The sequence below is a fragment of the Dama dama genome, chromosome 28 (genome assembly GCF_033118175.1).
Source record: "Dama dama isolate Ldn47 chromosome 28, ASM3311817v1, whole genome shotgun sequence".
NCBI classification, from domain to species: Eukaryota; Metazoa; Chordata; class Mammalia; order Artiodactyla; family Cervidae; genus Dama; species Dama dama.
The window spans coordinates 9447826-9474603 of NC_083708.1; the positions used below are offsets into that span (position 1 = coordinate 9447826).

The 26778-nt window shown below is 38.8% G+C and overlaps 1 protein-coding gene across 1 annotated transcript in view; it reads left to right on the forward strand.

The window, feature by feature from the left end:
• The first annotated feature begins 847 nt into the window (after window positions 1-847).
• COL19A1 (collagen type XIX alpha 1 chain) overlaps window positions 848-26778 on the forward strand; it is a 413337-nt gene continuing 387406 nt past the window's right edge. The window contains exons 1-4 of the mRNA XM_061131525.1: window positions 848-938; window positions 2939-3061; window positions 15231-15305; window positions 16144-16243. Of these exons, the coding sequence (XP_060987508.1) occupies window positions 848-938; window positions 2939-3061; window positions 15231-15305; window positions 16144-16243 (389 nt within the window). The remainder of the gene's footprint in view (window positions 939-2938; window positions 3062-15230; window positions 15306-16143; window positions 16244-26778) is intronic.

The window sequence follows — 26778 nt, forward strand, 5'->3', positions numbered from 1 at the left end:
AGTGGTTTTAAAAAGATTTCAAAGAAGAGAAATAAGAGGCTGTATGGACATTAATAAATAGGAACTAATCTGAAAATATTTTCAGAGCTTTTTCATGCATACTAAAGTCTACATTAATATATAGTGTCTAATTATAAGAAAAGCTATGACAAACGTAGACAGCATATTAAAAAGCAGAGACATTACTTTGCCAACAAAGGTCTATGTAGTCAAAGCTCTGGCTTTTTCAGTATCACGTATGGATGTGAGAGCTGGACCTTAAAGAAGGCTGAGCACTGAGGAATTGATACTTTTGAACTGTGGTGTTGGAGAAGACTCTTGAGAGTCCCTTGGACTGCAGAGATATCAAACCAGTCAATCTTAAAGGAAATCAACCCTGAATATTCATTGGAAGGACTGGACTGATGCTGAAGCTGAAGCTCCAGTCCTTTGGCCACTTGATGCAAAGAGCTGACTCATTAGAAAAGACCCTGATGCTGGGGAAAGATTGAAGGTGGGAGGAGAAGGGGACGACGGAGGATGAGATGGTTGGATGGCATCAACAACTCAATGGACATGAGTTTGAACAAGTTCCAGGAGATGGTGATGGACAGGGAAGCCTGATGTGCTGCAGTCCATGGGGTCTCAAAGATTTGTACATGACTGAGCAACTGAACAGCAACAGCAAATTATATATAATCAGATATCCAATTACATAATTATATATATGTAAAAATCTATTGTGTTCTCCTTGGTGCTGAAGATTTTCTGGGGATAATAATGGAAGGAACTGCATACACTAGCTCAATTCAGACGGTTTGTTCTGTTGCAGATCTGTGGCTACTAGCCCCCATGGTTCAGAGGCGCCATGAGGCTCGCTGACTCTTGGAAGCTTTGGTTCTGGGCAGCAACGTTCCTGCTTCCTGTTTCTGCTTCCGTGATGAGCAGGGACAAGCCAGGTATCCAGGTCACCTTTGTGTTCAGTCACCAAATGTTCTTTATAGTCTTTATTTTAAAAAATTATTGAAGTAAATCTTACTATGGTCGAAGAGGACATAGATTAAATCTACAAGTAAAAAATAGATAAGAATTTATTGTTTTCCCCATTGACCTTCAAGTCACACATTGAGAATGCTTAAATTTACATTTTTCAATATATGTATTAGTCGTAATAGCTTTTGTTTATCTCATTGATATTTATAAATATAAGTATGCATTGTGTATCCGTGTGTCTATTTCTCCCTTTCACCTTTAAATGAGTTACTTAAATTATTCAGATTTTAATATGGAAACTCATTCCCAGTTAGTATTAAGGGACATTTCTAATGTTAATTAGGGAAAAGTGAAAACAGACTAAAATAGAAAAGAAACATAGCTTAATTATATGTCAGTTTTGTAGTGTCTCAGATGAAGTGAACAGGAAAATAACAGTCTTGAGAGTACTTTTTGACCTAAATAGATAATTGTTGTTATTAAGTGGCTGCGTGCGTTGTGTCCGATTCTTTTGCAACCACATGGACTGTAGTCTGCCAGGCTCTGCTTCCATGGGATTTCCCAGGCAAGAATACTGGAATGGGTTGCCATATTCTTCTCCAGGGGATCTTCCCAACTGAGGAATCGAACCCATGACTCCTGCATTGACAGGTTAATTCTTTACCACTGAGCCATCAGGGAAGCCCTAATATTTACTTGCAGTTGTTAAATTATCAACCTCATAAATATTTCCAAAGGATTTGAAGGCAATTTGAAACATTTATTTCCATCTCTGATTTTTAAAAATGATCAAGTGGCTAATTTGGAAACCTTTTCTTGAACATTGAGTATGTGTAAGTTACTGAACTAGATGCACTGTATATTATAAAGTTTAACTAGACATACTGAAAAGCCATTTGTTAAACAAAGAGAAGCTCTGGTTTGCCTTCTGTGCAAATGACTACACGTGATGGATTCTGACAATAGTCACACATGATGATATGTCCTGGGACTATGAGCTGTCTTGTGCTTACTCTTTCGAATATTTCTTTCAGAATTTTGGCTAACAAGGTATATACAGGTTTATAATACACCTCAGTAGAGACTTTTGAGACTTTTATAACAATCTCTTATAAAGATATAACACATCTGAGTCTCTTGAATATTTTGTCTTTATGATTTTTCACTAATTTGGCAGGAGGTACATTTCATAAAATAATCTACATGGGAGTTTGAATATGCTAACACCGTATGAAGGACATCCTGTGTCTCTCATATGTTTTTGGGGTAGGGGAAGCACTTTCTTTTATCAGAAAAATCAGGAATGACTCATGGCAAAAAGAAGTACACAGGGCAGGGAGTTTATTCAGATAATGTTGCTACTCTCCTGAATTTTTTTAATGTCTATTCATTTTAAAGAGACATAGCAGGTAATGCAAGTAATTACTTCATCAGAGGGGATAGGACTTTTTTGGCTAGAAAGGAGAATGAATCAGTTTCCAGGCACATGCTAGTGTATAATAAGTATTCCTGATGATGATCTGAAGGATCTACACAAATGGTTTTCCAGTTTTAGTGTGAATAAGGATCATCTTATTCTAGGAGTATTGATTCCCTAGTCCCACTTCAGAGACACCTGTGATGCAGGGCAGCCTGGGGCGGAATTCAGTAATTGACATTTTTAACCAGCTTCCCAGGTGAATCTAATGCCATATGTTTTAGGAAAATAAAGAAACACTCACCTTTTTGATAATTGTCTCTTCTTTCCTCAGCTTATGCTGCCAGGTTCCTTTTCTTTTTTATTTGTTTACTTATTAATTTACACTTTAATAACTCTTTTTGGAGGGATAAGAACATTTAACATGAGCTCTACCCCGGTAACACATTTCTTTATTTTTATAGCTGATGTGACCTTCCATTTATTTATTTTTAAAATGTATTATTACATATTGATTTTTGACTCTGCTGGGCTTTCGTTGCTGCAAAGGGTTTTTCCTAGTCGTGGCTGGGGGGCCGCTCCGCAGTTGCGGTGCACGAGACCCTCGTTGTAGAGGCTTCTCCTGCTGCAGAGCTCAGGCTCCAGGCGCGTGGGCGTCGGTACTTGTGGCGCGTGGGCTCAGTAGCTGCAGATCATAGGCCCCAGAGCACAAAGTCGGTAGTTGTAGCACATGGAGCTATTGCTCCGTGGCGTGCGGGATCTTCCTGGATCAGGGATGGAACCCGTGTCTCCTGCATTGGCAGGCAGATTCTTCACCACTGAACCACCAGGGAGCCCCACACTTGTACGGGTATAGTACAGCGTTGTTGGCTACGGATCTCTAGAACGTAATCATCTTGCAGAACGGAAGCTCCCCCAGCTTGGGATTTGCCTGACTGTGATGCTTTTGTACTTTGCTATCCCAGTTCTTTAATCAGGGTTACCTTAACAAAGGGCCATCTGGTCAAGGCTGTGGTTTTTCCAGTGGTCATGTATGGGTGTGAGAGTTGGACTGTGAGGAAAGCTGAGCACAGAATTGATGCTTTTGAACTGTGGTGTTGGAAAAGACTCTTGAGAGTCCCTTGGTCTGCAAGGAGATCCAACCAGTCCATCCTAAAGGAGATCAGTCCTGGGTGTTCATTGGAAGGACTGGTGCTGAAGCTGAAACTCCAGTACTTTGGCCACCTCATGAGAAGGGTTGAATCATTGGAAAAGACCCTGATGCTGGAAGGGATTGAGGACAGGAGGAGAAGGGGACGACAGAGGATGAGATGGCTGGATGGCATCACCGACTCGATGGGCATGAGTTTGAGTAAACTCCGGGAGTTTGTGATGGACAGGGAGGCCTGGCATGCTGCCATTCATGGGGTCGCAGAGTCAGACACGACTGAGCAAGTGAATTGACTGACTGACTGACTGTATATGGGGCAATTGGAATGCATATGTTCTGGCTCAATTTACTCTACCAAATTAATCTTTCTGAAAGATTTTCCTGGGTGTGAATTCCAAGTTGATCATAAGTCTAGTAAGCTTTATGTAACTTGAAGCATGGAGGGAAATGACTAAAGATGAAGAGTTGATTTTATCAGACTGTCTGGTAGGAGGTGCTCTGAAACAACTCACCCTAACTTGCCGTGGAAGTTACTTGATTGAAAGTATCATTTGCATTAATTGAAAGCGTCAGCACAGCCTGCGGGGAGGATTGCTGGCGAGGATGGCATCCCGAGCCTGGCCTGCCAGGGGCTCCTCTCCTGCCTGTGTGTCTGATTCACGCGCAAGCTCCCCTTTTTAGTTTCCTCATGTGCAGACCTGTGCGTGTGGTCACTAGCCATTTACCGGAGGGAAGTGATTACAGCTAAAAATAAAATATAACAAATCTGAGGGAGAGGCTAGGATGTCAGCTCTGGAGCCTGTGAAGTTGTCAACAGTCTGCTGTTAAATATACGAAGGCTCATTCGAGTCTTTTAATTGCTTTACTGAACTCAATGGAGTACTTCAAGGTGACTTGCAATATTGGCTCAGTTGGGGTGGAATCAAGAATAATACAGAGAGATTCAATAACACCTTGAAAATTAAAATCCTGAAGCTATTCAGAATTAGTGGCTTCATATTCTTTGGTCAGTATTACCATTATGTTGAGATTATAAGGCATACTTGACTGTTTTCACACAGCAGGTAAACAATTTGAATGTGGCTGTTTCAGCTCAGTTGTCAAACAACGGTGGGGAAGAGACTTGTATTAACAAATATATATCGCATGCATTAGCTCCAGACTGGCTTTAATCACTTTCTTAGAACATTCCTCTATGATAGAAGCTCATGTATCCTACAGCTCCCCTTTCTCCCCCACTCTCCTTAATCTAGGAGCTTCCCCGTTGGCTCTGTGACGTACTGTTCTAAGTGGCTTCAGCCGTGTCCAACTCCTTGCAACCTCATGGACTGTAGCCTGCCAGGTGCCTCTGCCCATGGGATTCTCCAGGCAAGAATACTGGAGTGGGTAGCTTTTCCCTTCTCAGGGGATCTTCCCAACCCCGGGATCAAACCCGGGTCTCCCGTATTGCAGGTGGATTCTTTACCATCTGAGCCACCAGGCGCTTGTAGTAAAGAACCCGCCCGCCAATGCAGGAGAAGTAACAGACACTGGTTCTGTCCCTGGGTCAGGAAGATCCCCTGCAGGAGGAAACAGCAACCCGCTCCAATATTCTTGCCTGGAGAATCCCATGGGCAGAAGAGTTTGGTGGACTGTAGTCCATGGGGTCGCAAAGAGTCAGACGCAACTGAAGGGACCTCACGCACACACGCTCCTTAATCTCAGGGAAGTGTGCTAAATTATCATCAAAAGTAATAAAAACAGAAAACAAGGCGAGGAGATATGCTATTATATAGAGAATTTTATTTTATGTTTTGAAGAATTTCTCATGTTCAATATGGTACTAGGTTAAGAGTCTTTCCCTGGTGGTTCAGACGGGGTAAAGAATCTGTCTGCAGTGCAGGAGACTTGGGTTCGATCCCTGGGTCAAGAAGATTCCCTGGGTCAGGAAGATCCCCTGGAGAAGGGAATGGTTACCCACTCCAGTATTCTTGTCTGGAGAATTCCGTGGACAGAGGATCCTGGCGGGCTACAGTCGGTGGGTTTGCAGAGTCAGACACAACTGAATGACTTTCACATACACACACACACACACACACACACACGCACACACACAAGTCCTACTGCTGATAAATGTACTTTGTAACTCCTCAATTTTTAAAGTGCTGGAAAGCTTCACAGTTATCAAATAAAGATTATGGCTCCTAACCACAGTTATTAAATAAAGCTTCAGAATTTTTAAATAAAGATTATAGCTTCTAACCAAGTATTCTCCTTTGGAGGAACAGCTCTGGACAAAAAATAAACAGTGAAGGTTCTGTGACCCCTTTGTTACCTCTTTGTTAAAATAGTTGTGTTGTAGTTTTTTTCTTGTTTGGTCACTCCTCCATATTTCTTTGGTTATATTCTGGTCTGATGTTTGTTACCTCTTTTTGTTAACCACTGTTTCGCTCCCAACCTAGGATACTCCATAATCCGTTATCATAGGTATTAGCAAAGTATAGTGTACAGGGGTCCTAAGGACAACTAGTGACAATCAAAGGAAAGGCCTCTGTCAATAGGAAGTCTGTCAGCCTTAAAAAAAATGCAAAGCACCTGAAAGTTCTTATTTTGATCCATTTATGAAAAAAATACAAGCTAGTTCTACATTTGTGGTAAATTTCTGTTCATCTCTTCAACTGTAATCCTGAGACAAATGTTGCATCATGAGTTTTGTCAGTAAAGGTAAAGAGAACAACTTTCCTCAATACATGTTAGAAAACAAGAGACACCTGTCGGAATGGCTGCCCCCAAAGAGACCACACGTGACGAATGTTGGCAAGGGTGTGGGGAAAAGGGAACCTTGGTACACTGTTGGTGGGAATGTAACTTGTTGCAGTTGTTGTGGAAAACTGTGTGGAGGTTCCTCAAAAAACTAAAAGTAGAGCTACCACATGACCCAACAATTCCACACCTGGGTATATATGTGAAAAAACCCCACTAATTTGAAAAGATACATGCCCCTCAATATTCATAGCAGCATGGTTTACAGTAGCCAAGATTTGGAAGTCACCTCAGTGTCCATCAATGGATAAAGAATGAAAGATAAAGCAGGCACACACACACACACACACATACACACACACACACAATGGAACACTCAGCCATAAAAAAGAATGAAATTTTGCCATTAGCAACAACATGCATGGACTTGGAGGGTATTATGCTAAATGATATGCCCCATGGACTGTAGCCTGCCAGGCTCCTCTGTCCGTGGGATTCTCCAGGCAGTAATACTGGAGCCGGTTTCCATTTCCTGCTCTGGAGAATCTTCTGTACCCAGGGATCAAACCTGCATCTCCTGCATTGGCAGGCAGATTCCTTACCACTCTGCCACCTGGGAAGCCCATAAGTCAGACGGAGAAAGATGGAATCTAAAAAGCAAAATGAACTACTGAATGTAACAAAAAAGAAACAGACCCACAGATGTAAAGAACAAACTAGCGGTTACCAGCGGGGAGAGGGGGTAACATAGGGGCAGGAGGTTAAAAGGTACAAACTATTATGAATAAAATATGCTACAAGTATAAGCAGTGGTGCTTGGAATATAGCCAATATTTTATAATAACTATAAATGGAGTATAAGCTTTAAAAATTATACAACTATGTTGCACACTTGAAACATATAACATTGTACATCAACTATACCTCAGTTAAAAAAGAAGAGTGATAAACAGAACGCTTGTGAAACTGGGCTGACTTAACTGTGATTATAGAGGTAATAATTCCATAATACTGGAGAAGGAAATGGCAACTCACTCCAGTACTCTTGCCTGGAAAATTCCATGGATGGAGGAGCCTGGTAGGCTACAGTCCATAGGGTCATGAAGAGTCAGACACAACTGAGCAACTTCACTTTCTTTCTTTCTATAGTTCCCTTTGGAGAAGGAGGTGGCAACCCACTCCAGTGTTCTTGTCTGGATAATCCCATGGACAGAGGCGCCTGGTGGGATGTGGTCTACGGGGTTGTAAAGAGTCGGAACGACTAAGCAACTAACACACACAATTCCATAACACAGTATGTGTACTCCTGAGGATATGAAGAAATAGAAAAAATGAAGCAGTCAAAACAGACAAGAGAGAGACATGTTGCAGTTCGTCAGGAGGCAGCTAATGCCTTCCTTCCCTTCTCACATCGCACACATTGCTCCCATGTAATCCCTTCCATCCCTGTGCTATTTGAGAGGAGAAAGAAGGAATACAAACTGCCTTTCATGAATACCAAACTGACGACTTTTACATATAAGTGGGCGTGGAAAGACCAGAGCAATGATAGGCAAAATATGTTTCGAAAGGCATGTGATCTAGTTTCTGGACTAGAACGCTTACCAGTTGAATAGGAGGCCAAGTCAGCAGGTGAGAACAAGGAGAAGGATTTAGAGATTAAGGGAACAAGTGATATTTTTCAAGCACATGTTTCAAACTGAGAACGAGGACAAAATACATTTCTACTAAATAATGAGAAGAATATCATAGGTACTCTGTTAGTTTGTTTGGAATGTGATTTTGAGAAGCATGTACAGTACAGAGGAAAAAGCAAGGATGTGGGAAATGAGTTTTGTTTCATCACTGCCATCAAGTCACTGTGTGATCTGGGGGCAAGTCACATAACTTCTCTCTTAAACGACTTGCTCTCGGGCCCTCAGGTTTCTAATTTTTAGAGGAAGAGAAGGATAAAAATCTTTTTAAAATATATGTAATTTTTGTAGGTAATCTTGATGAAATCAGATAATCTTTCCCAAATTCGACCTAGCCTTCCTGTCTGGTGCTTTACCCCCTTGCAGTATGCTTACAACCCTATGAACTGCCCGGGTCCTGCAAGCTAAGTCAGGTGGAAACGGGGTCTGACAACCACCAACCGCGTCTTAAGATAAATCTGTCAAAGACTTCTGCACTAACATTTGAAAAGGTCTGTTGATTAAGGACCCCTAAGTAGTGCATCTTTTGTGGTGAATTTTTACTAATCACTTTTAGAAGGTTACCACGAGCCTTTGAAATGCTGCTGCTGCTGCTAAGTCGCTTCAGTCGTGTCAGACTCTGTGCAACCCCATAGACGGCGCCCACCAGGCTCCCCCGTCCCTGGGATTCTCCAGGCAAGAACACTGGAGTGGGTTGCCATTTCCTTCTAATGCATGACAGTGAAAAGTGAAAGTGAAGTCGCTCAGTCGTATCCAACTCTTCGCGACCCCATGGACTGCAGCCCACCAGGCTCCTCCGTCCATGGGATTTTCCAGGCAAGAGTACTGGAGTGGGGTGCCATTGCCTTCTCCTTTGAAACACTACCCCTGCCTAAATTCTCCTGTCTACCTGATAGGATGCTTGGATATTTGGGTCTTATCAGTAGTTCTTCAAGATACATGCACATTTACCCCAAAAGTATGATTTAATTTATATTAAAATGTGTCATTGCTTAAAGAAATTAACATATCCAACTTTTTATATCCACTTCTATTGTATTGCCATTATATGCAATGAACCATGAGACCCATGCATTCAGCTTATTGTACCATGAGTCTTATACCCAAGGAATTAGCATTTAGTTGTTTTATTTTCTTTTTTTTTTTAGTTGTTTTATTTTCAACAGAAATATAGTTGACTTACAATATTGTGTTAGTTTCAGGTGTACAGAAAAGTCGTATTTCTTTTTCAGATTCTTTTCCATTATAGGTTATTATAAGATACTGGGTATAGTTCCCTGTGCTATATAGTAGGTCCTTGATGTTTATCCATTTTATATATAGTAGTGTTTATATATTAATCCCAAACTTCTAATTTATCTCTCCCCAACTTTCCCTGTTGGTAACTGTAGAAGTTTGTTTTCTATATTTGTGGGTCAATTCTGTTTTGTAAATATGCTCGTTTGTATCATATTTTTAAATTCTACATATAAAGTGATATCATGATATTTGTCTTTGTCTGACTGAAAGTGAAGCCTCTTGATGAAAGTGAAAGATGAGAGTGAAAAAGTTGGCTTAAAACTTAACATTCAGAAAACTAAGATCATGGCATCTGCTCCCATCACCTCATGGGAAATAGATGGGGAGACAGTGGAAACAGTGTCAGAACTTTATTTTTTGGGCTCCAAAATCACTGCAGATGGTGACTGCAGCCATGAAATTAAAAGACGCTTAGTCTTGGAAGGAAAGTTATGACCAACCTAGATAGCATATTAAAAAGCAGAGACATTACTTTGCCAACAAAGGTCCGTCTGGTCAAGGCTATGGTTTTTCTAGTGGTCCTGTATGGATGTGAGAGTTGGACTGTGAAGAAAGCTGAGTGCCGAAGAATTGATACTTTTGACCTGTGGTGTTAGAGAAGACTCTTGAGAGTCCCTAGGACTGCAAGGAGATCCAACCAGTCCATCCTAATGGAGATCAGTCCTGGGTGTTCATTGGAAGGACTGATGCTGAAGCTGAAACTCCAATACTTTGGCCACCTCATGTGAAGAGTTGCCTCATTGGAAAAGACCCTGATGCTGGGAGGGATTGGGGGCAGGAGGAGAAGGGGACGACAGAGGAAGAGATGGTTGGATGGCATCACCGACTCGATGGGCATGGGTTGGGTGGACTCCGGGAGTTGGTGATGGACAGGGAGGCCTGGCGTGCTGCGATTCACGGGGTCGCAAAGAGTCAGATATGACTGAGCGACTGAACTGAACTGAACTGACTTACTTCACTTAAATTTAACGTTTAGTTTTCATTTTTTTGGTTCAGCTTTTCATAACAGAGCACATATACTAGAGATATAAAGCTGTATTTGATTTTTATAAACTGAAGACTTTAGTGAAAAGCATTTTCATAAATATTACTGGAAATGTTCAATTTTATTTACTTCAAAGTGACAGGTGTATTATCTTGGAATCATCATATATTCATTAAGTCTGCAGAAGAATTTAAATAAGATATATACTGTTTCCAACTTGGCAATAAGCTAACATACCTTCCAGTCATTACCAATGCATCATAGTAGGAAGTTCCTTCCATAGTCTGGATATGTGCTTGCCAATCATCTGTTGGAGTCTCCCTGTATACACTGTGAAGAATTTAAAGTTAACCTCATTTACAATAGTCATATAGTCATTCAAAGTCATTGTAAAAAATTTGATCACAATTTTGGTGTTTTGTTTTATAAAAATTACTTTTAGCTTACAGTGCTTTCTCAAAGACAAGCTGTTTTCCTCACTTTGTTGAGGTATTACTCACACAAAGGTCCACAAAATATAGGTTCACAGTGCAGTGAATTTTTGCATACTGTATTTACACATCTGTGAAACTGTCACTCAGATCCAATTATAGAACTTTCCAGTACCCCAGAAGACTTTCCTGGATCCCATCCCAGCTGACACCCTACCAAGGTAACCAGTACTCTGATATAGATAAGTCATGCAATCTCTTGAACTTCCTATAAATGGAATTCTGAAGTTTGTATTCTTTGGAGAATGGTATTTTTTTCCACTTATTATATCTATGAAATTCATCCAGGTCATTGCATATAGCAGTGGTTCATTCTTTTTTATTGCTACACTTTTTCACTGTATATACCACAATTTGTTTATTTATTCTTGTCAATGAACATTTAGCTGTTTCCAGTTTCAGATGCTTATGAGTAATGTGGTAAGGAATATCCCTTCTAAAAGAGCCTTTTACACTATTTCTGTACTCCTTTTCTTGAGTTATTGATGTTCCAGGTCATAGAGTTCATGACTATTTAGCTTTAAGAAATGCTACCAATCTTCTCAAGTGGTTGTACTGATTTCCACTCCCATGAGCAGCAACATAGGGGATCTTTCCTGCTCCACATCCTCATTAGCACTTGTGCTGTTCTTTAATTTTTAGCCATGTAGTGGTGCCTCACTGTGATTTTGCTTTGCATTTCCCTGATTACTAAAGGTGTTGAGCACCTTTTCATGTGCAGGTTGGCAATACGAATATTCTCTTTTGTGAACTGTTTAGTTGTTTTTTTTTTTTTTTTCATAGGGTTTTCAAACCTATCATCATAGGGTTTTCAAACTTTTCCTAATCAAGTTGTGAAAATTCTTTGTATGTTCTGGATATGATCCTTTGTTGGAAATACATATTGTAATAGTCCCTGGATAGCCTTTTCACTCTTTTAACATTGTCTTTTGATTATTAAGATTTCAATGAAGGCCAATTTATCAACCTTTTGTGCTTTCTGTGTCCCTATCAATGAATATTTTCTACCCTCAGTTCATTAAGATTTTACATATTTCTGTAGTCCTTTATTGTTTTACCTTTCACATTTATGTCTAAGATAATCTCTAGTTAATTTATGTGCATGGTGTGAGGTAAGGGTTCAGTTTTGTTCTACATTGATGTCCAATTGATCCAGAATCATTGATTGAAAAGACCATCCCTTTCCCATTGGAACTGCACTGGCCCTTTTGTGGTAAATCAGGAGACCATATGTGCACAGGTCTGTGCTTGGACTCTCTGTTCTACTGATTTATTTATATGTGCACCAGCACTACATTATAAAAATCCCTGGTATACAATATTGTAGATCCTCTGGCTTGTTCTTCTACAGTTTTGTTTTAGCCATTCTAGTTTTTCTGGAGTTCCACTTAAATTTGAGAATCAGCCTGTCAGTTTTCACACACACACTCACATAGGAATACACACACAGCCTGCTGGGATTTTAATTGGTACTGAACTACACCTAGAGATAAAATTGAGAATTGACATCTTAACAATATTGAGTCTTTCAGTCTAAATACTTGGTTAATCCATTAAGTTATTTAGGACTTTAATTTCTCTCTGCAACACCATCTAGTTTTCAGTGCAGAGATCTTGATGGGATATTTGGTTTTTATAAAAATGATGATGAACTCAGATAAAAATGGATATGACTTCAATTTTCTTTAAAAAAAAATGGGCAGCATTTACAAAATATCCAGTTTTGTTATTATGTAGGACTTGAAATCATGTTAAGATCTCTGAGACAGGAGTTTCCAAAGTAGCTAAATATTCTTTAAAGTTATTCAGCGCTATATGTTTTAATTGTGTGTGTCACATCTTATACCTCTGATTAAGTGGTAGCTCTATTTATAACTTGATTTATTCTTCTGAGGCCGTGTCACCACCCTTGAAGTCTACGATGCATTTGTTAAGTGAGGGACTGAGAGGCTGAGCAGCTGACCGGGAGAATCAGTAGTTTCCACTTTCCATAGAGCAGGACACAGTTTGATTTTCAGCAGTTCATCTCTGTGTCATAAAAACTTTGGGGTTATTAAACCCAAACATGAATTTCAGAAAACATGAATTTTTGGAAAAATAAGGTTGTGATTGTAAGATGGCGAAATATTTCATCAATTTAGGTTAAGAATTATCTAGTTGTACAGTTGGCATATTATAAAAACTGGCTGCAATCACACCTGAAATGGCTATTAATTTCCTAGAATCTTGTTGTTCAGTCACTAAGTCATGTCTGATTTGAACTGCAGCACACCAAGCATTTCTTTCCTTCACTATCTCCCAGAGTTTGCTCAGACTCATGTTCATTGTGTTGATGCTGCCATCCAACCGTCTCATCCTCCATCGTCCCCTTCTCCTCCTGCCTTCGATCTTTCCCAGCATCAGTGTCTTTTCCAGTGAGTTTGCTCTTCGCATCATATGATCAAAGTACTGGAGCTTCAGCTTCAGCATCGGCCCTAATGAATATTCAGGGTTGATTTCCTTTAGAGCTGACTGATTTGACCTCCTTGCTGCCCAAGGGACTCTCAAGAGTCTTCTCTAGCACCACAGTTCAAAAGCATCAATTCTTCAGTGCTAACCCTTCTTTACAGTCCAACTCTCATATCCATACATGACTACTGGAAAAACCATAGCTTTGACTATATAGACATCTGTCAACAAAGAGATGTCTCTGCTTTTTACTAAACTGTCTAGGTTTCTCATAGCTTTTCTTCCAAGGAACAAGCATCTTTTAATATTGTGGCTGCAGTCACTGTCAGCTCAGTCACTCAGTCGTGTCCAACTCTTTGTGATCTCATGGACCAAGGACTGCAGCACACCAGGCCTCCCTGTCCATCACCAACTCCCGGAGTTTACTCAAACTCATGTCCATTGAGTCGTGATGCCATCCAACCATCTCATCCTCTGTTGTCCCCATCTCCTCCTGCCCTCAATCTTTCCTAGCATCAGGGTCTTTTCCAATGAGTCAGTTCTTCGGATCAGGTGGCCAAAGTATTGGATTTTCAGCTTCAGCATCAGTCCTTCCAATGAATATTCAGGAATGATTTCCTTTAGGATTGATTGGTTTGATCAACTTGCAGTTCAGGAGTTTTCTCCAACACCTCAGTTCAAAAGTATCAATTCTTCGGCAATCAGCTTTCTTTATAGTCACTTTATAGTCACTTTTGCAGTCACCATAGTCTGAATTAACTTTAAATATACCCCAGGTAATAAGAAATTAGTGTATACATGTATATTATTATATTAGTATATCAGGATATATAAATCCACTGTGAGTGGAAGCAAACTTGATCATTTCTTTGAACATCATTAATTGCCTCAACACATATTTAGTATTTTCTCAGTGATTTTTTGGAGAAAGCAATGGCAACCCACTTCAGTTCTCTTGCCTGGAAAATCCCATGGATGGAGGAGCCTGGTAGGCTGTAGTCCATGGGGTCGCGAAGAGTTGGGCACGACTGAGCAACTTCACTTTCACTTTTCACTTTCATGCATTGGAGAAGGAAATGGCAACCCACTCCAGTGTTCTTGCCTGGAGAATCCCAGGGACGGAGGAGACTGGTGGGCTGCTGTCTATGGGGTCGCGCAGAGTTGGACACACTGAAGCGACTTAGCAGCAGCAGCAATGATTTTTATTCCATTTATTTTTCATTATAGACCACTTTATTATGGCAGAAGTCTGCTTTTGCTTTTTAGTTTTATTTTAATAACTTATTTAAGGCTGCTGTAACAAAAATACCATAGGGTTTGGAGCTTAACCTACAGACATTTATTTAACACAGTTCTGGAGACTAAGACTAGATCAGTGTGCCAACCTGGCTAAGTTCTTGTGAGAGCCCTCTTCCTGATTTCCTCACAAGGTGGAGAGAAAGAACTCCTATTTCTCCAGTTTTTGTAAAGGATATGAATCCCATCATGAGGGTTGCACCCCTATGACCTCATCAAACTTAATCACGTCCTAAAGGCCCCACCTCCAAATACCATCACACTGGGGATTAAGACCTCAGCATAGGAATTTGGGGAGGGACGCATTTAGTCCATTGCCGTCTCCTTCTGCTATAAAGTTTAATATCGCTAATACCAAAACCTGAATAGAAGTTGTGTTAAAATAGTAGTAGTTCACTTGTTCTAATATTAGAATATACTTTGAATATGAAAATTTAACAATGTTAAAGCTAGCTAATTTCCTACTGTCAAGTATATTGTAGCAATTAGAATATTAGAGCAATAAAATTCTAACAATAGCTAAGACTAACAAGCATTGTCTGTATTCCAGACACTTCACATAGAACACACAATGAAATGGGTAATACTCTTATCCTCATTAAAAAAGAATTTAATAAAAGGATTTAATTTCTTTCCATTTTATCTTACATTTCTGACTGTATTAAATGATTCACATTTATTCAAAGAAAATCAATAGACAATGTACTGAAAATTCTCAATATATTTTTTTTAATAGAAAAACAATGTCCTATACTGAGAACAGAGGGACACCAGTTTACACAAGACAACAGAGATAAACTTGAAGTTTCAGGTAAGCATGATAATCTTTCACAAGGAAGCATTTTTGTGTAAAATTATAACCAAACATGTTGTGTATTGTAGATGACTCCTTGACATTGTAATTTAAGATGATAAGACCAATATCAATAAATTAAAAGCAAAGCAGGCAGATGATATACAAAAATTTCTGAGAGCAGAATTCTACATTGTTTAACCTAATGACCAACAGCTCAACCTCTTGGAGAACAAAAGTTATTTGAAATTATAAAAATTGTATCTATTGTAGAAAATGAGAAATAAAGAAAAGAAAATGTATGAAAAAGAAGATCTCAATACCCCAATATGACGATGGCACTCATTTTGGAACGTACCTACCCTTCTTTCTCTTTCTTTTTTCCCTTTCCTCCTCCATTTTCTCTCTCCACCTCCCTCCACCCTGACTCATGCACACGTAATCATAACCCATAAACTGCATTTGAAATCCATGCATTTCCCCACATGAACATATATTTTTCTAAAGCATGATATTTTTAAAAAGGCTGCTTAGATTTCAATTGGATGGGTATAGTGCTTTTTATTTAACTAGTTTTCTGTCTTTAGCTATCAGAGCTGGTACAATAAGCTACTCTGATTTTTTATTTAGAATCATTCCTAGATCAAAGAAAATTAATACTTGAATCTTTGGAGATATATTTTGTCCTCCTATATCCTAAAGAGAGGAAATGGAAATCAAGAAATTTATGATTTAACCTGAAATAATCAATCTGCAGATAATGACTACAAAAGAATCCTATTTAGAAATCAGTATCTCTGTGAGTTTACCATATTTAATAAAACTGCTGGATTAAATCATTTGTCACACTTCACAGGTTTTGACCTAGGAGAGCGCTTTTCTCTAAGACATATGTTTTGTGAAGGTGATAAAACCTGTTTCAAATTGGGAAGTTCACTTCTTATTAGAGATACCATGTAAGTAAAACAATAATTTTTCTTAATGTTTTTTTAATATTACATAAACTACTCTCTAAAGAGATTCCAAATTACTTGTTTAAAAAAAATTATCTTGACAGTATCACAATCACTTGAATGCTGCAGTAAATGTGATGTTTTTATACTGTGGTTTTTAATAATCTTTGCAAACTGATCTTGTTCTGTGGTGTTAATTTACATGTATAGATAGAGGCATGATTATTATAAAATAGTAATTAAATCTATTTTTGAAAAAGTATTATTTATGTTTAAATAGACTAACCAAAATTAGATTTTAAAATGTGAATTTGAAACATAAGACCAATGAAGACTTAGAGACAAAGACTGATATTTATTATATTTATTTCCACATGCTTCGTGCATAGAGATAAGCTCTATGATAAATTAAAAGAATTTAGCCTGTATTCATTGTATATACTGTATAAATAGTAGGATAAAAAAAACTTTTTCTTTTTTTTGTTTTGATCTTGATACTTATTTCAAAATGGATTTACCTCAGGCTTTTTTTATTGTTAGTTATCTTTATTATACTTTTTCTTCTGATAAATGAGATTAAAAAGAATCACTTTCCCTTTAAATATTGCCAATTGGTCAGCAATTATACAAGGCAAGAATTCACCATATGGTTGACTATAGGTAACTGGAGGATGGATCCAGAGTAAATCAGAAAGCCTGAGTCATCAAGAAGGCAGATAGAACATATATGGTTCTGATATTCAGCCTTTGAGTCCAAGATGAACATTCCAGTGTATGACTACACTGCAATGAATAAAGCATAAAATTTTGCTTGGTTTAATATGCAACACAGATGTTTTTGTGTGAAAACACACATGGATGTTTCCACTTCCTGATGGGTATTCTAATATTTGAGTTACTGGGTAGAGTTGTTGAGAATCTCAGCTTTGAAATTCTCAAAGAGAAATAGCATTAATTATCTTGTTGCCCATTCTCAGATGTATCATGTAAACCAGGTTCCTAACTCCTTGAGAAAATTTTCTTTTAAACTTTCTATTTTGTGATCCTTTAGATACTTTTGGTTTAATGATATGGTTCCTTAAAAGTAAACTGCTCATTAATTGGTAAGAAATCAGAGGGCTATAAGAGAGAGGGTAGTTTGATATCAGGGAATGTAACGGTGATTGTCTGCTGGAGAAATTCAGCAGATGTCACTCTACAGACCTGTGCTATCGTGGGTGTCTTAAGCCTGAAAGTGCCTTCACACGCACGCATTAAACCCTCAGGGCTTGACAGCTCCCTGTCTGGGTGTTCATATGGAGGAAAGAAGAGTCAGTTTGTGTCTCATATATTTCATATATATTGCTTTAGATGTTTCTTAAACATAAATTTAATTAATGAATTTAAGAAAGGCAATAAATCGTTTTCCAAAAATTAAAATGCATGTTCTCTCTCACCTTCTGATGATTTAAACCCCTCTAATTCTGGCCAGGTGGCCAAAGTATAGGAGTGACAATTTTAAGCAGCTACATTGGAAAACTTGTTGCCACATTTAGACAGTGCCACTCTCTTTTGAGTATGTGTGGTAATAAGTACTATGTATGACTTGAAATTTATTTTTTGATTTTGGGCTCTGAATCACTGTGCAACTGCTGGACAATCAATGTAAGTTAATTCTCCAGCTCTGCACAGGAGAACTCTGGTCCCTCCACTGCAGGAAACTGGAGGGGATCTGGTTAAGCTGACAGCAAGTGTCAAGTAGCTTGGCTCATCTCCACTTACATTTTGCTCTGTGAGCCAAAGATGCTGGGATGCTTCTCTCACATGATGCCATCTTGGTTTTTCAATGAGACTGGAGTAAAGTTGCAGCTATTTATATATTTGTAAATGAGCTGCCTTGCAGAATCAGCATGTGAAAAGGCAGATGCTAATTCACATGGAAATTGGGACTTTTTCTATGCCTGAGCTTGTTTTTTCCATTGTTCTGGCATCTTCCAGGTTTAGGAGGGGAGATATTTTATGAACTGTTGGTCACTACCAAATGGACATTAAGTACCTTTAGCCTGGCTTAACCTGGGGACCCAAAAGCAGCTCTTGCAAGGGTCCTTCAAGTAAACATTGTTGTCCCCAAAAAGGTCGGACAGGTTCAGGAACATCTGACCAGCTTTCTATATTTGGTTTTCTTTTCAACTCATGTCCATCTTCAGTATTCCTTAGGATAGGATATGATAAGTACTGGGGGCTTGCTACCTAGTTTTCTAGAATCATCTTTCTGGAGGACATTCCCTTAGCATTTTTTTTTTTTTAATCTACAAGTTACATATCTCTGGTTATGTAGAAGAAATAATGATTTCTGTATACATTGAGAGCAATATTCCAGATGAAAATGCTCTGCTTAAATTGTGTTTCGGTAATTATCAGGGAAAGTGGTGAAGTTTTGAGAGGAAATTACATAAAACATGCGTATGGTATGGAACACCTTATTTATTTGGTATAATATAATTCTTTCATTCGTTGTTTGTATATAAGCAGGTTTTTAAACAAAAATGTCTTAGTAGTTGAATAAATAAATTTAAAATGTAACAGAAAAAGTGAATTTCCTGATTTATTATTGAATTCAAGGATGGTTAAGAGCCTTATCTCTCAGGTTTGGTGTCTGTACAGAATAATGTGTTGAGAAGGATTCTGAGGCCCTATTGAGTTCAGTATGTTGGAGTGTTATGGCCCATTAGCAAAAAGAGGGGGGAAGGGAGGGTTCACATATGTCTCAAGTCTGTAGCTTCTCTAATTTTAGGATGATATCTATGAGTTGGTGGCTTTTGCTACTGAAAACAGTTCCCAAGAAGGGGGGGAAATGAGGCTATGTGTGAAAAAATAATCAGCACAGATTAATAAGATTTTATGAACTTGGATAGTGTAGCTAGAAACAGTTGGAATAATTGACAGATATGGTCCCCTTTGCTTTTGTTACAAATACATCTCCAGTGAAGAGGAGTTGTCTCTGTCCCTTTCATTAAACTGGTGGTGCGTTCTGGAACAAAGGTCTGTTTAATGTCACAGCTTTGCATGGAGAAAATGAACTGGTGGGGGCTCTTCTCATTTGTGTCTTGTGATACATAATAATCCTCAGCAATAGGAAACCCCACACTATATACATAGAAAATGTATAGAATTTTTAAGGAGATTTTCAGTTTTTTTCTTTTTAAATTGTTCTGGCATCTTAAGCCTTAACAGTTCCCTTGGAAATATTCCTAAATATGGGGAAACTGTTATGTGTATTGCAGAGCATCATCAGTCTTTGCTACTATTGAATGATTTACTCTATGGGCATATTTTTTCTACACAAGCCTTCACCTTACGCTCAGACTTTTATTACTGTATTATATTAAATAACACTACAGTGTACCAGAAGGTTGTTTCCCCTGTTTTTCTAACTAAAGAGGCCAGTTAGGACTCACCACTTATTCATTGCCTCCTTGTTTATTCTTCATGTGTCCATTCATTCAGTAAATGTTTATTGAGCCAAGAAAATCCATAAGATTGATTTTTCGAGTAGAAATCCCAGCTTGTTTTTGGAGATCTTGCTCTATACTTATAATTATGTTCCATCCTTTTTTACCCATCTATTTGCATTTGATATGCAGATATCACCCAATTTCTTCAGTGGCATTAGAATTTTTTGTTAGGAAGTTCTGTGTTTTAACTCAAACCTTGTAAAAATTATAAATAAAAGTTGTAGCTTGCTGTAAAAGGTATTTTAGGGGTTCCTGAAATTTTCTTTTCTGATAAGGGTTGAGTAAGAGGGAGCATTCAATAAGTCACTGAAATGAATCCAGTCGAGTCCAGAGCTCATCCTTTCATTTAACATTTACTAGTTTACTGTGGACTGAGCACTTCCTTAAGCTCTGGGATTGCACTGGTGAAGGAGGCAGGTGTAATCTTGTCTTCCCAGAGCCTGCTAGAAAGATACACAATGCAAAGAAAGCTGTACTTTGTTCTTGCCTTGACCTGAGAGGAAACTGGGCTGTGTTCTCTCATCTGAGCAAAGGCTGCCGGACTCAGCTCCTCTCGTAAAAGCTACGCCTCCTTAAGCACCACACACAGGTTGATTTTCAGTATTTTCATTCCTTCCCTCATAAGAGCCAGCTTTCCCACCATGTTTAATTTTTATTACTCTTTGGGACCTCTCCAAGTTCTCAAAACCAGTTAAATCCTAAATCTCAAAATTACGTTCAGAACTCTGATACTAAAGCTTCTCATTGCTGAAAATTTTAGGAGGATTACTTCATCATTTCATTAAACTATAGAAAATGAATATTTATGCATTCCTTGGATTTCACTTGGGGCATTCTATATAGGAAGTTTCCCATGTAATGAAACGTGACTCAGTAAAAAGCTGTCCAGCTGTTTACATGAGGTTGACTGACAGCCGCACATAACTCTGCCAACCAGTCCAAGCTCATACTGCTCGCGGCATAGCAAGCCAATGAGGTGAGGGAAGATGCTGGATTCGTGTCCCAAAGAACCGTCTTACCTGAGGTGGAGCTCAGGCTTCTTTTCTACTGAAAGGGGAGGGAGTGTTGCTGGTCGTTGCAAACTTCTTGGCGTTGGAATCCTTTGTTCTCGCAGCATCCACAGGTCTGGTTTCATGGTGTTCCTATAAATCCTCAACAAGACAAATGTTATTCTCTGTTCTGCAACTTTTTATCTCTGTATGAATGGAAAAGCACTTTACCTTTAAAGGTTAGAGTCATGAAAATGGGCTATCGTATTTTGGTCTATAGGCAACATTTTTTTTTTTATAGATTAACTTATAGCAAAATCATTAGAAACTTTAACAAAAGTTAAAGACACAGATCCAATATAGAGTCATATTTGTTCTTCTCTGTTATAATTTTTCTGTCGCTATATTTCCTTAACTATAGCTTGGCATACCAAAAATGTGCAGTGAGTCATTAAATCATTCATTCTTAAGACAAAGGAAAAACCTGATAGGTTCACAATTAATAAATTTTTAAAAATCATACAACTTATCCAAATTTTATTTTATTTTTTATAATTTGTTTTATTGAAGTATAGTTGATTTACAATATTGAGTTAGTTTCTGCTATAAAACAAAATGATTCAGTAATACATATATATTAATAAATTATTTTTCATATTGTTTTCCTTTATGAGTTATCACAGGATATTAAATGTAGTTTCCTGTGCTACCTAGCAGGACTTTACTGCTTATCCATTCTATATATTATAGTTTATATCTGTTAACCCCAAATGCCCAATACATCCCTCCCCTACTTCCTCTCCCCCTCTGCAACCACAAGTCTGTTCTGTATGTCTGTGAGCCTATTTTTCTGTTTCATAGATAAGTTCATTTGTGTCATATTTTAGATTCTACATATAAGTGATATTGTATGGTATTTGTCTTTCTTTCTCTGACTTATTTCACTTAGTATGATAATTGGTCGGTCCATTTGTGTTACTGTAAATGGCATTATTTCATTCTTTTTAATGCAATTTAGGAAAATTTTATATATTAGAAAATAATTTTAAGAGTATTATACAGATTTTAAGAATGCATGGAAATATTTACTTCTGTATCATAAGAACCTCTCATCTTTTTCTAGAAAGTTAAGGGGTATTAGTACATTCCATTAACAGTTTATGTTGAGATGGTTACTTATTGGTTCACAACCACAGAAACTCCCCAGATGAAATCTGAAATTGGTCTCTGTACACAGGGGGCAATGGGAGACTGCAGAAAGGGGCAGAGCAACCCAGATGGGCAGTTGGCAGGTTTCCTGAGCAAGGCAACTTACATGTGAGGCTTTTCTTGCATGCCACAAGAGCAGTAGATCTCTACAGCCACCGGCCAGAATCACAGTTTATGTAGAGCCTTCATGGGGGTCAGTCATGTACACTGTCCAGATGGTCTCAGCTACACATTACTCTCTCAAGGCTGCACCCTTGAAAGAACTCCTACCATGGAAACGGCAGGCAGAAAAGTACATTCCAAAGACAGGGGAGAGGGTTGCCTCTGGTGGTCCCTCTGGTTGCCTGGGACCAGCTCACAGGTCATCTGGTGGGCAAATCTTGTCAGTGACCTCTTCCAGCACTTCTAAAATTTAATATGAAATATTATCAGCTTAGTATGTCCATTTAACAGAAACATTTAATATTATCATCAATTTAAGTAAGGATTTTCCTCCTTCAGATTTCATATAATTATATAATTGAATTTTATTTTGTTTTATATAATTAAATAGTTGGGGGTAAAATTAAAAAGTGTCAGTAATTGATCATATGTATATAGATTCTACCTGGGTTGGGAAGGGCAACCTTTCCATGGAGGAGGGCATGGCAACCCACTCCAGTATTCTTGCCTGGAGAATCCCAAGGACAGAGGAGTCTGGCAAGCACATATAGATTCTACAACATTCATATCTAATTTATTTTGTTTTATTTTATTTTGGACACATCATTTACCATATCTACCATCTTGAAAAAAGTGAAAGAAAGTGTTAGTCACTCAGTCATGTCCAACTCTTTGCAACCCCATGGACTGTAGCCCACCAGACTCCTCTGTGGAATTCTCCAGGCAAGAATGCTGGAGTGGGTTGCCATTCCCTTCTCCGGGGGATCTTCTCCACCCAGGGAGTGAACCCAGGTCTCCTGCGTTGCAGGTGGATTCTTTACCAACTGAGCCACCAGGGACCCATCTACTGTATTAATGAATGTTTAAGTGAACGATATGCCATTGCTGACTAGAGGTATAATGTTGTACAGAAGATCTCTAGAGTTTATCTTCTTTTCAATTATAGCTAATTACATGTAAATTATCTCAAATATCCTTATGCCACTTATCTTGAGAATAGTGAAGTACCAGTTAAATCTACTACTTAGGAGTCATAGTAATGCAGATATTATGATATGGTAATAAAATTAAGGTGTCCTGTCTTGGTAATTACTTGGGCCACTTTGACAGTCATTAATTAAATGTACTTGTATGGTTGGATTATATATTACCTTTTTTACTTCACCTGTCTTTTTATCCTGTGAATCAAATCTTATAAGGGACAACAGCAAAGAGACCAAGCAAAGAGACTTTGCTTGGTTGTGGGAAATATATAGGTATCTGTGGAATGTGCACTGCAGGTTTCCAGAATATACAAAGGAAAGAAAGCATGGAGGCACATCCTTGAGTCATCTTTAATCTTATTTGCCCCATAAAAATGCTATGAAGATTAATTAGCTATTAATCTTTAGTGGTGGTAAATGTACTGCTTTTACAATGGCTATAAACCCAAATTTAAGCATGACTTTAAATTTATGAATTAACCCGAGCACTGATTGTAGTAATATATGATGTTTTGTTATACTAGTGCTTGAGAATAGCTTTAGATTTTTTTTGATTGACAGAACTTCCTGTTTCATGAAATAGCACTGGATAGTCTAATCCTCATTCTCAGACACAAAATCAGAGAGGAAGACGCAATTATGATTTCAGTGATAAACTTTGAAATCTATGTCGATTCAAGACAAATAATTGTGCCAACCAATAAGTCATTAATTTAGTATCACTTCAATTCTTTCAACTTAACCATAAAGGCTAATCAAAAATAAGCATGGAAGTCATAAAGCTTCTCGTGTTATTTTATGTGACTCACACCAGTCTGGTAAGACCTTGTCCATGTCTTGGTTTAATTAGCACTTACATTTCCTAAAATACATTTTCCAGATCAGGTTAAAGTTTTTATCATTTTAAATGAAAAAGCAATATATTCAAATAATTGACTTTAACAATTTCTCTCACACTGGCTCTGTAATTTGGGAGCAATCACAGGTTCAGTGAAACTTTTAACTTATGTGGACACGTGTGATCATGCCATGCAGAATTACCATCTGGTTGGTTGACTATGAGACTAAATTGACCAGATGTTGTGTCAACAATTATTTCTCTTATTTGAACCATCGCAATTTGGGCTTTCCACCTTGGAGTTTTTCTGCTTCAGCTGTCCTCTTCCAAGGGGAACCTCCGGTTTCCAAAGATTAACCCCTTCACTTGGGCTTTTAATCTTCTCCTTGTCAACCTCCTTTTACACCTTGATCCATACATGATCCCCTTTGCTCATTTTTGATACTCTCTTCACAGGATCCTGTCCCCTTAATCTACAAATACATATTTAATTCTTCCTTGTTCTAGAAACATGTTCCCTTGACAGTCCCTATTCCTCCCAAACTGCTCAAAGGAAGAATGTAACTGACCACTTTGACTTCCTCACACACCCCGTAACCCATTCAGAAATGACTAGGACTCCTGAATACTGTGGAAATGTCTCTTTCCAAGTCACTGGTGACCACTGTCCTGCACCAATGCCAGTGACCTAAGTGGGGCTCAGACCTGCCTTTGTGGACTCACTTCTCTCTGTCACAGTTGTCCACCATTTCTGCACAGTGGAGTCCTACACATTCTAGAAAGCTGACCTTCTACACTGCCCTCACTGATGTCCTCAAGCAAGTCTCCTTCTTTTTTTGTGATCCAATACACTTCTAAAATACTTTTTATATAATGCTGAGCTCTCACTCTGGCTCAGATAATCTAAATATTCCCAGGACGCATTACTGTGTGGGCTCAAAGCATGTCAGAGTAAGATCAGTGCCTACATTGCCATGACTCCTACTTTTTACCTGCACAACTGCAGAACCTCAGCTCCCTCTTAAAGGCTGTGCTTCTTATTTCCTGGAGCCCCACGAGTGTTGCACGTGCACTCATGTCCAAAAGGAAGTGTGTCTCTGTTCTTTGTGTGTGTGTGATTTATTGCTTTCTTATAACATCACAGTTACAATTTTGACCATTTGTCAGTGTACAGTTCAATGGCATTAAGTAACTTCACGTTGTTGTGCAGTCATCACCGCCACCACTCCCAGAACTTTTCCGCCTTCCCAAACTGAAACTGTACCCATAATACAATAACTCCTCATCATTCTCCCCTAGCCCCGGACAACCATCATTCTACTTTTTGTCTCTTGACTCTTCTAGGGGTGTGGAATCCTACATCACTTGTCCTTCTGGGTCTGGCTTATATCACTTTTTGCTTCGGTTCCTGTATCCTAATCTCCTTCTAAGTGCTTGTCATCTCTGCCTCTGCGCTCGTCTCCTCCATGAAAAGGCTTCTCCCTAGGACCCAGTCAACCTCCACTCATGACTGCTTATTATCAGCCTTCAGAACCAAAGCTGCTCTGCAGTCTGTGGCTAAATGGGGCTTGTGTGTGCTTTGGAGGACGGTGGCATGTCCTCTATGACCCTTAGCTGTCCTGTGGATCCCAAGGCAGTGCTGTTTGCATACAGAACCTCTCAGTGAAATTTTGTTTGGCTGTGTGGCGAGCCTTGTGGGATCTTAGTTCCTGGACCAGGGACTGAACTCAGGCCACGGCAGTGAAAGTGCTAACTTGTAACCACTGGACTCTCAGGGAATTCCCTCTCACAGTGGACTTAACAAATATAATTCAACTAACTCTTGGCAACCGACTCTGTGGGGCTCAAAAGCCCGTTGATATGGATACTAGGCAATCCTCTCTAATATACTCACAGACAATAGCTCTCTTCCTGTTTATCCATAATAAGAATATGAAATTCCCTTTGCTTAAGAGAGCTGTGTAAGAAAAAGTATTTCATGATACTGTCCCCATTATTTCCAAGTTCACCTTTAATGCCAGTGAAAGAAGAAATTCTAATGAAGTATTTCACTCAATTCCCAAATAATATTGAATACTCACTATGTGCCAAGCACTGAGAATTTAAGAATAAAAGTCTTAATTATTTCTGTCTGGGAATTACAGCATTGTAACAGTCTTTAGATATTAGGTATAGTGGATGTTGGAAGAACCAGAGAAGCCTTCAGGGAACCAGGAAAAGCTTCATAGGGGATATGAAAAGTAAAAATCTGAGGATAAGCATAGATTTACCAGGTGGTAGTTGGAAGAGGTATTGTGGTGGTTTTAAAGGTCAATGTAATTTGCATACTGGTGAGAAATCCCACGTGGTTAGTAAACACAGCCTGGAGACTCTAGGGGTGAAGAAGGCTGAAGGGCATCTGAGCTGCTGTTTTGAAAGGCCTTCTGGGTCAGGCTAAGGGATTTGAACTTTACCCATATAAAAAAAGGAAAGGAAAGGTGAAAGATGTCTGGACTCTGAAGAGAAATCAATTATACCTCAACAAAGACGTTTTTCAAAAGAGTGAAAGGGAAACAATAGTGTTGTCTTCTAGAAAAAGCTAAGTATACACCACTGGGAAAATCACAGATTCAGTATTGACCTGGGGCTCCCAGGCTGATTCTAAAACAGAACCCAAACCTTCAGACTCAGAAGGACACTTCACAACTGAGAGGATCTTTTGGGGGGTTGTTGGGTTTGACATGGGATTTGTTCTATATTTTAGGGGGTCAGTCAGTCAGTTCAGTCGCTCAGTCGTGTCCGACTCTTTGCGACCCCATGAATCGCAGCACGCCAGGCCTCCCTGTCCATCACAAACTCCCGGAGTTGACTCAAACTCATGTCC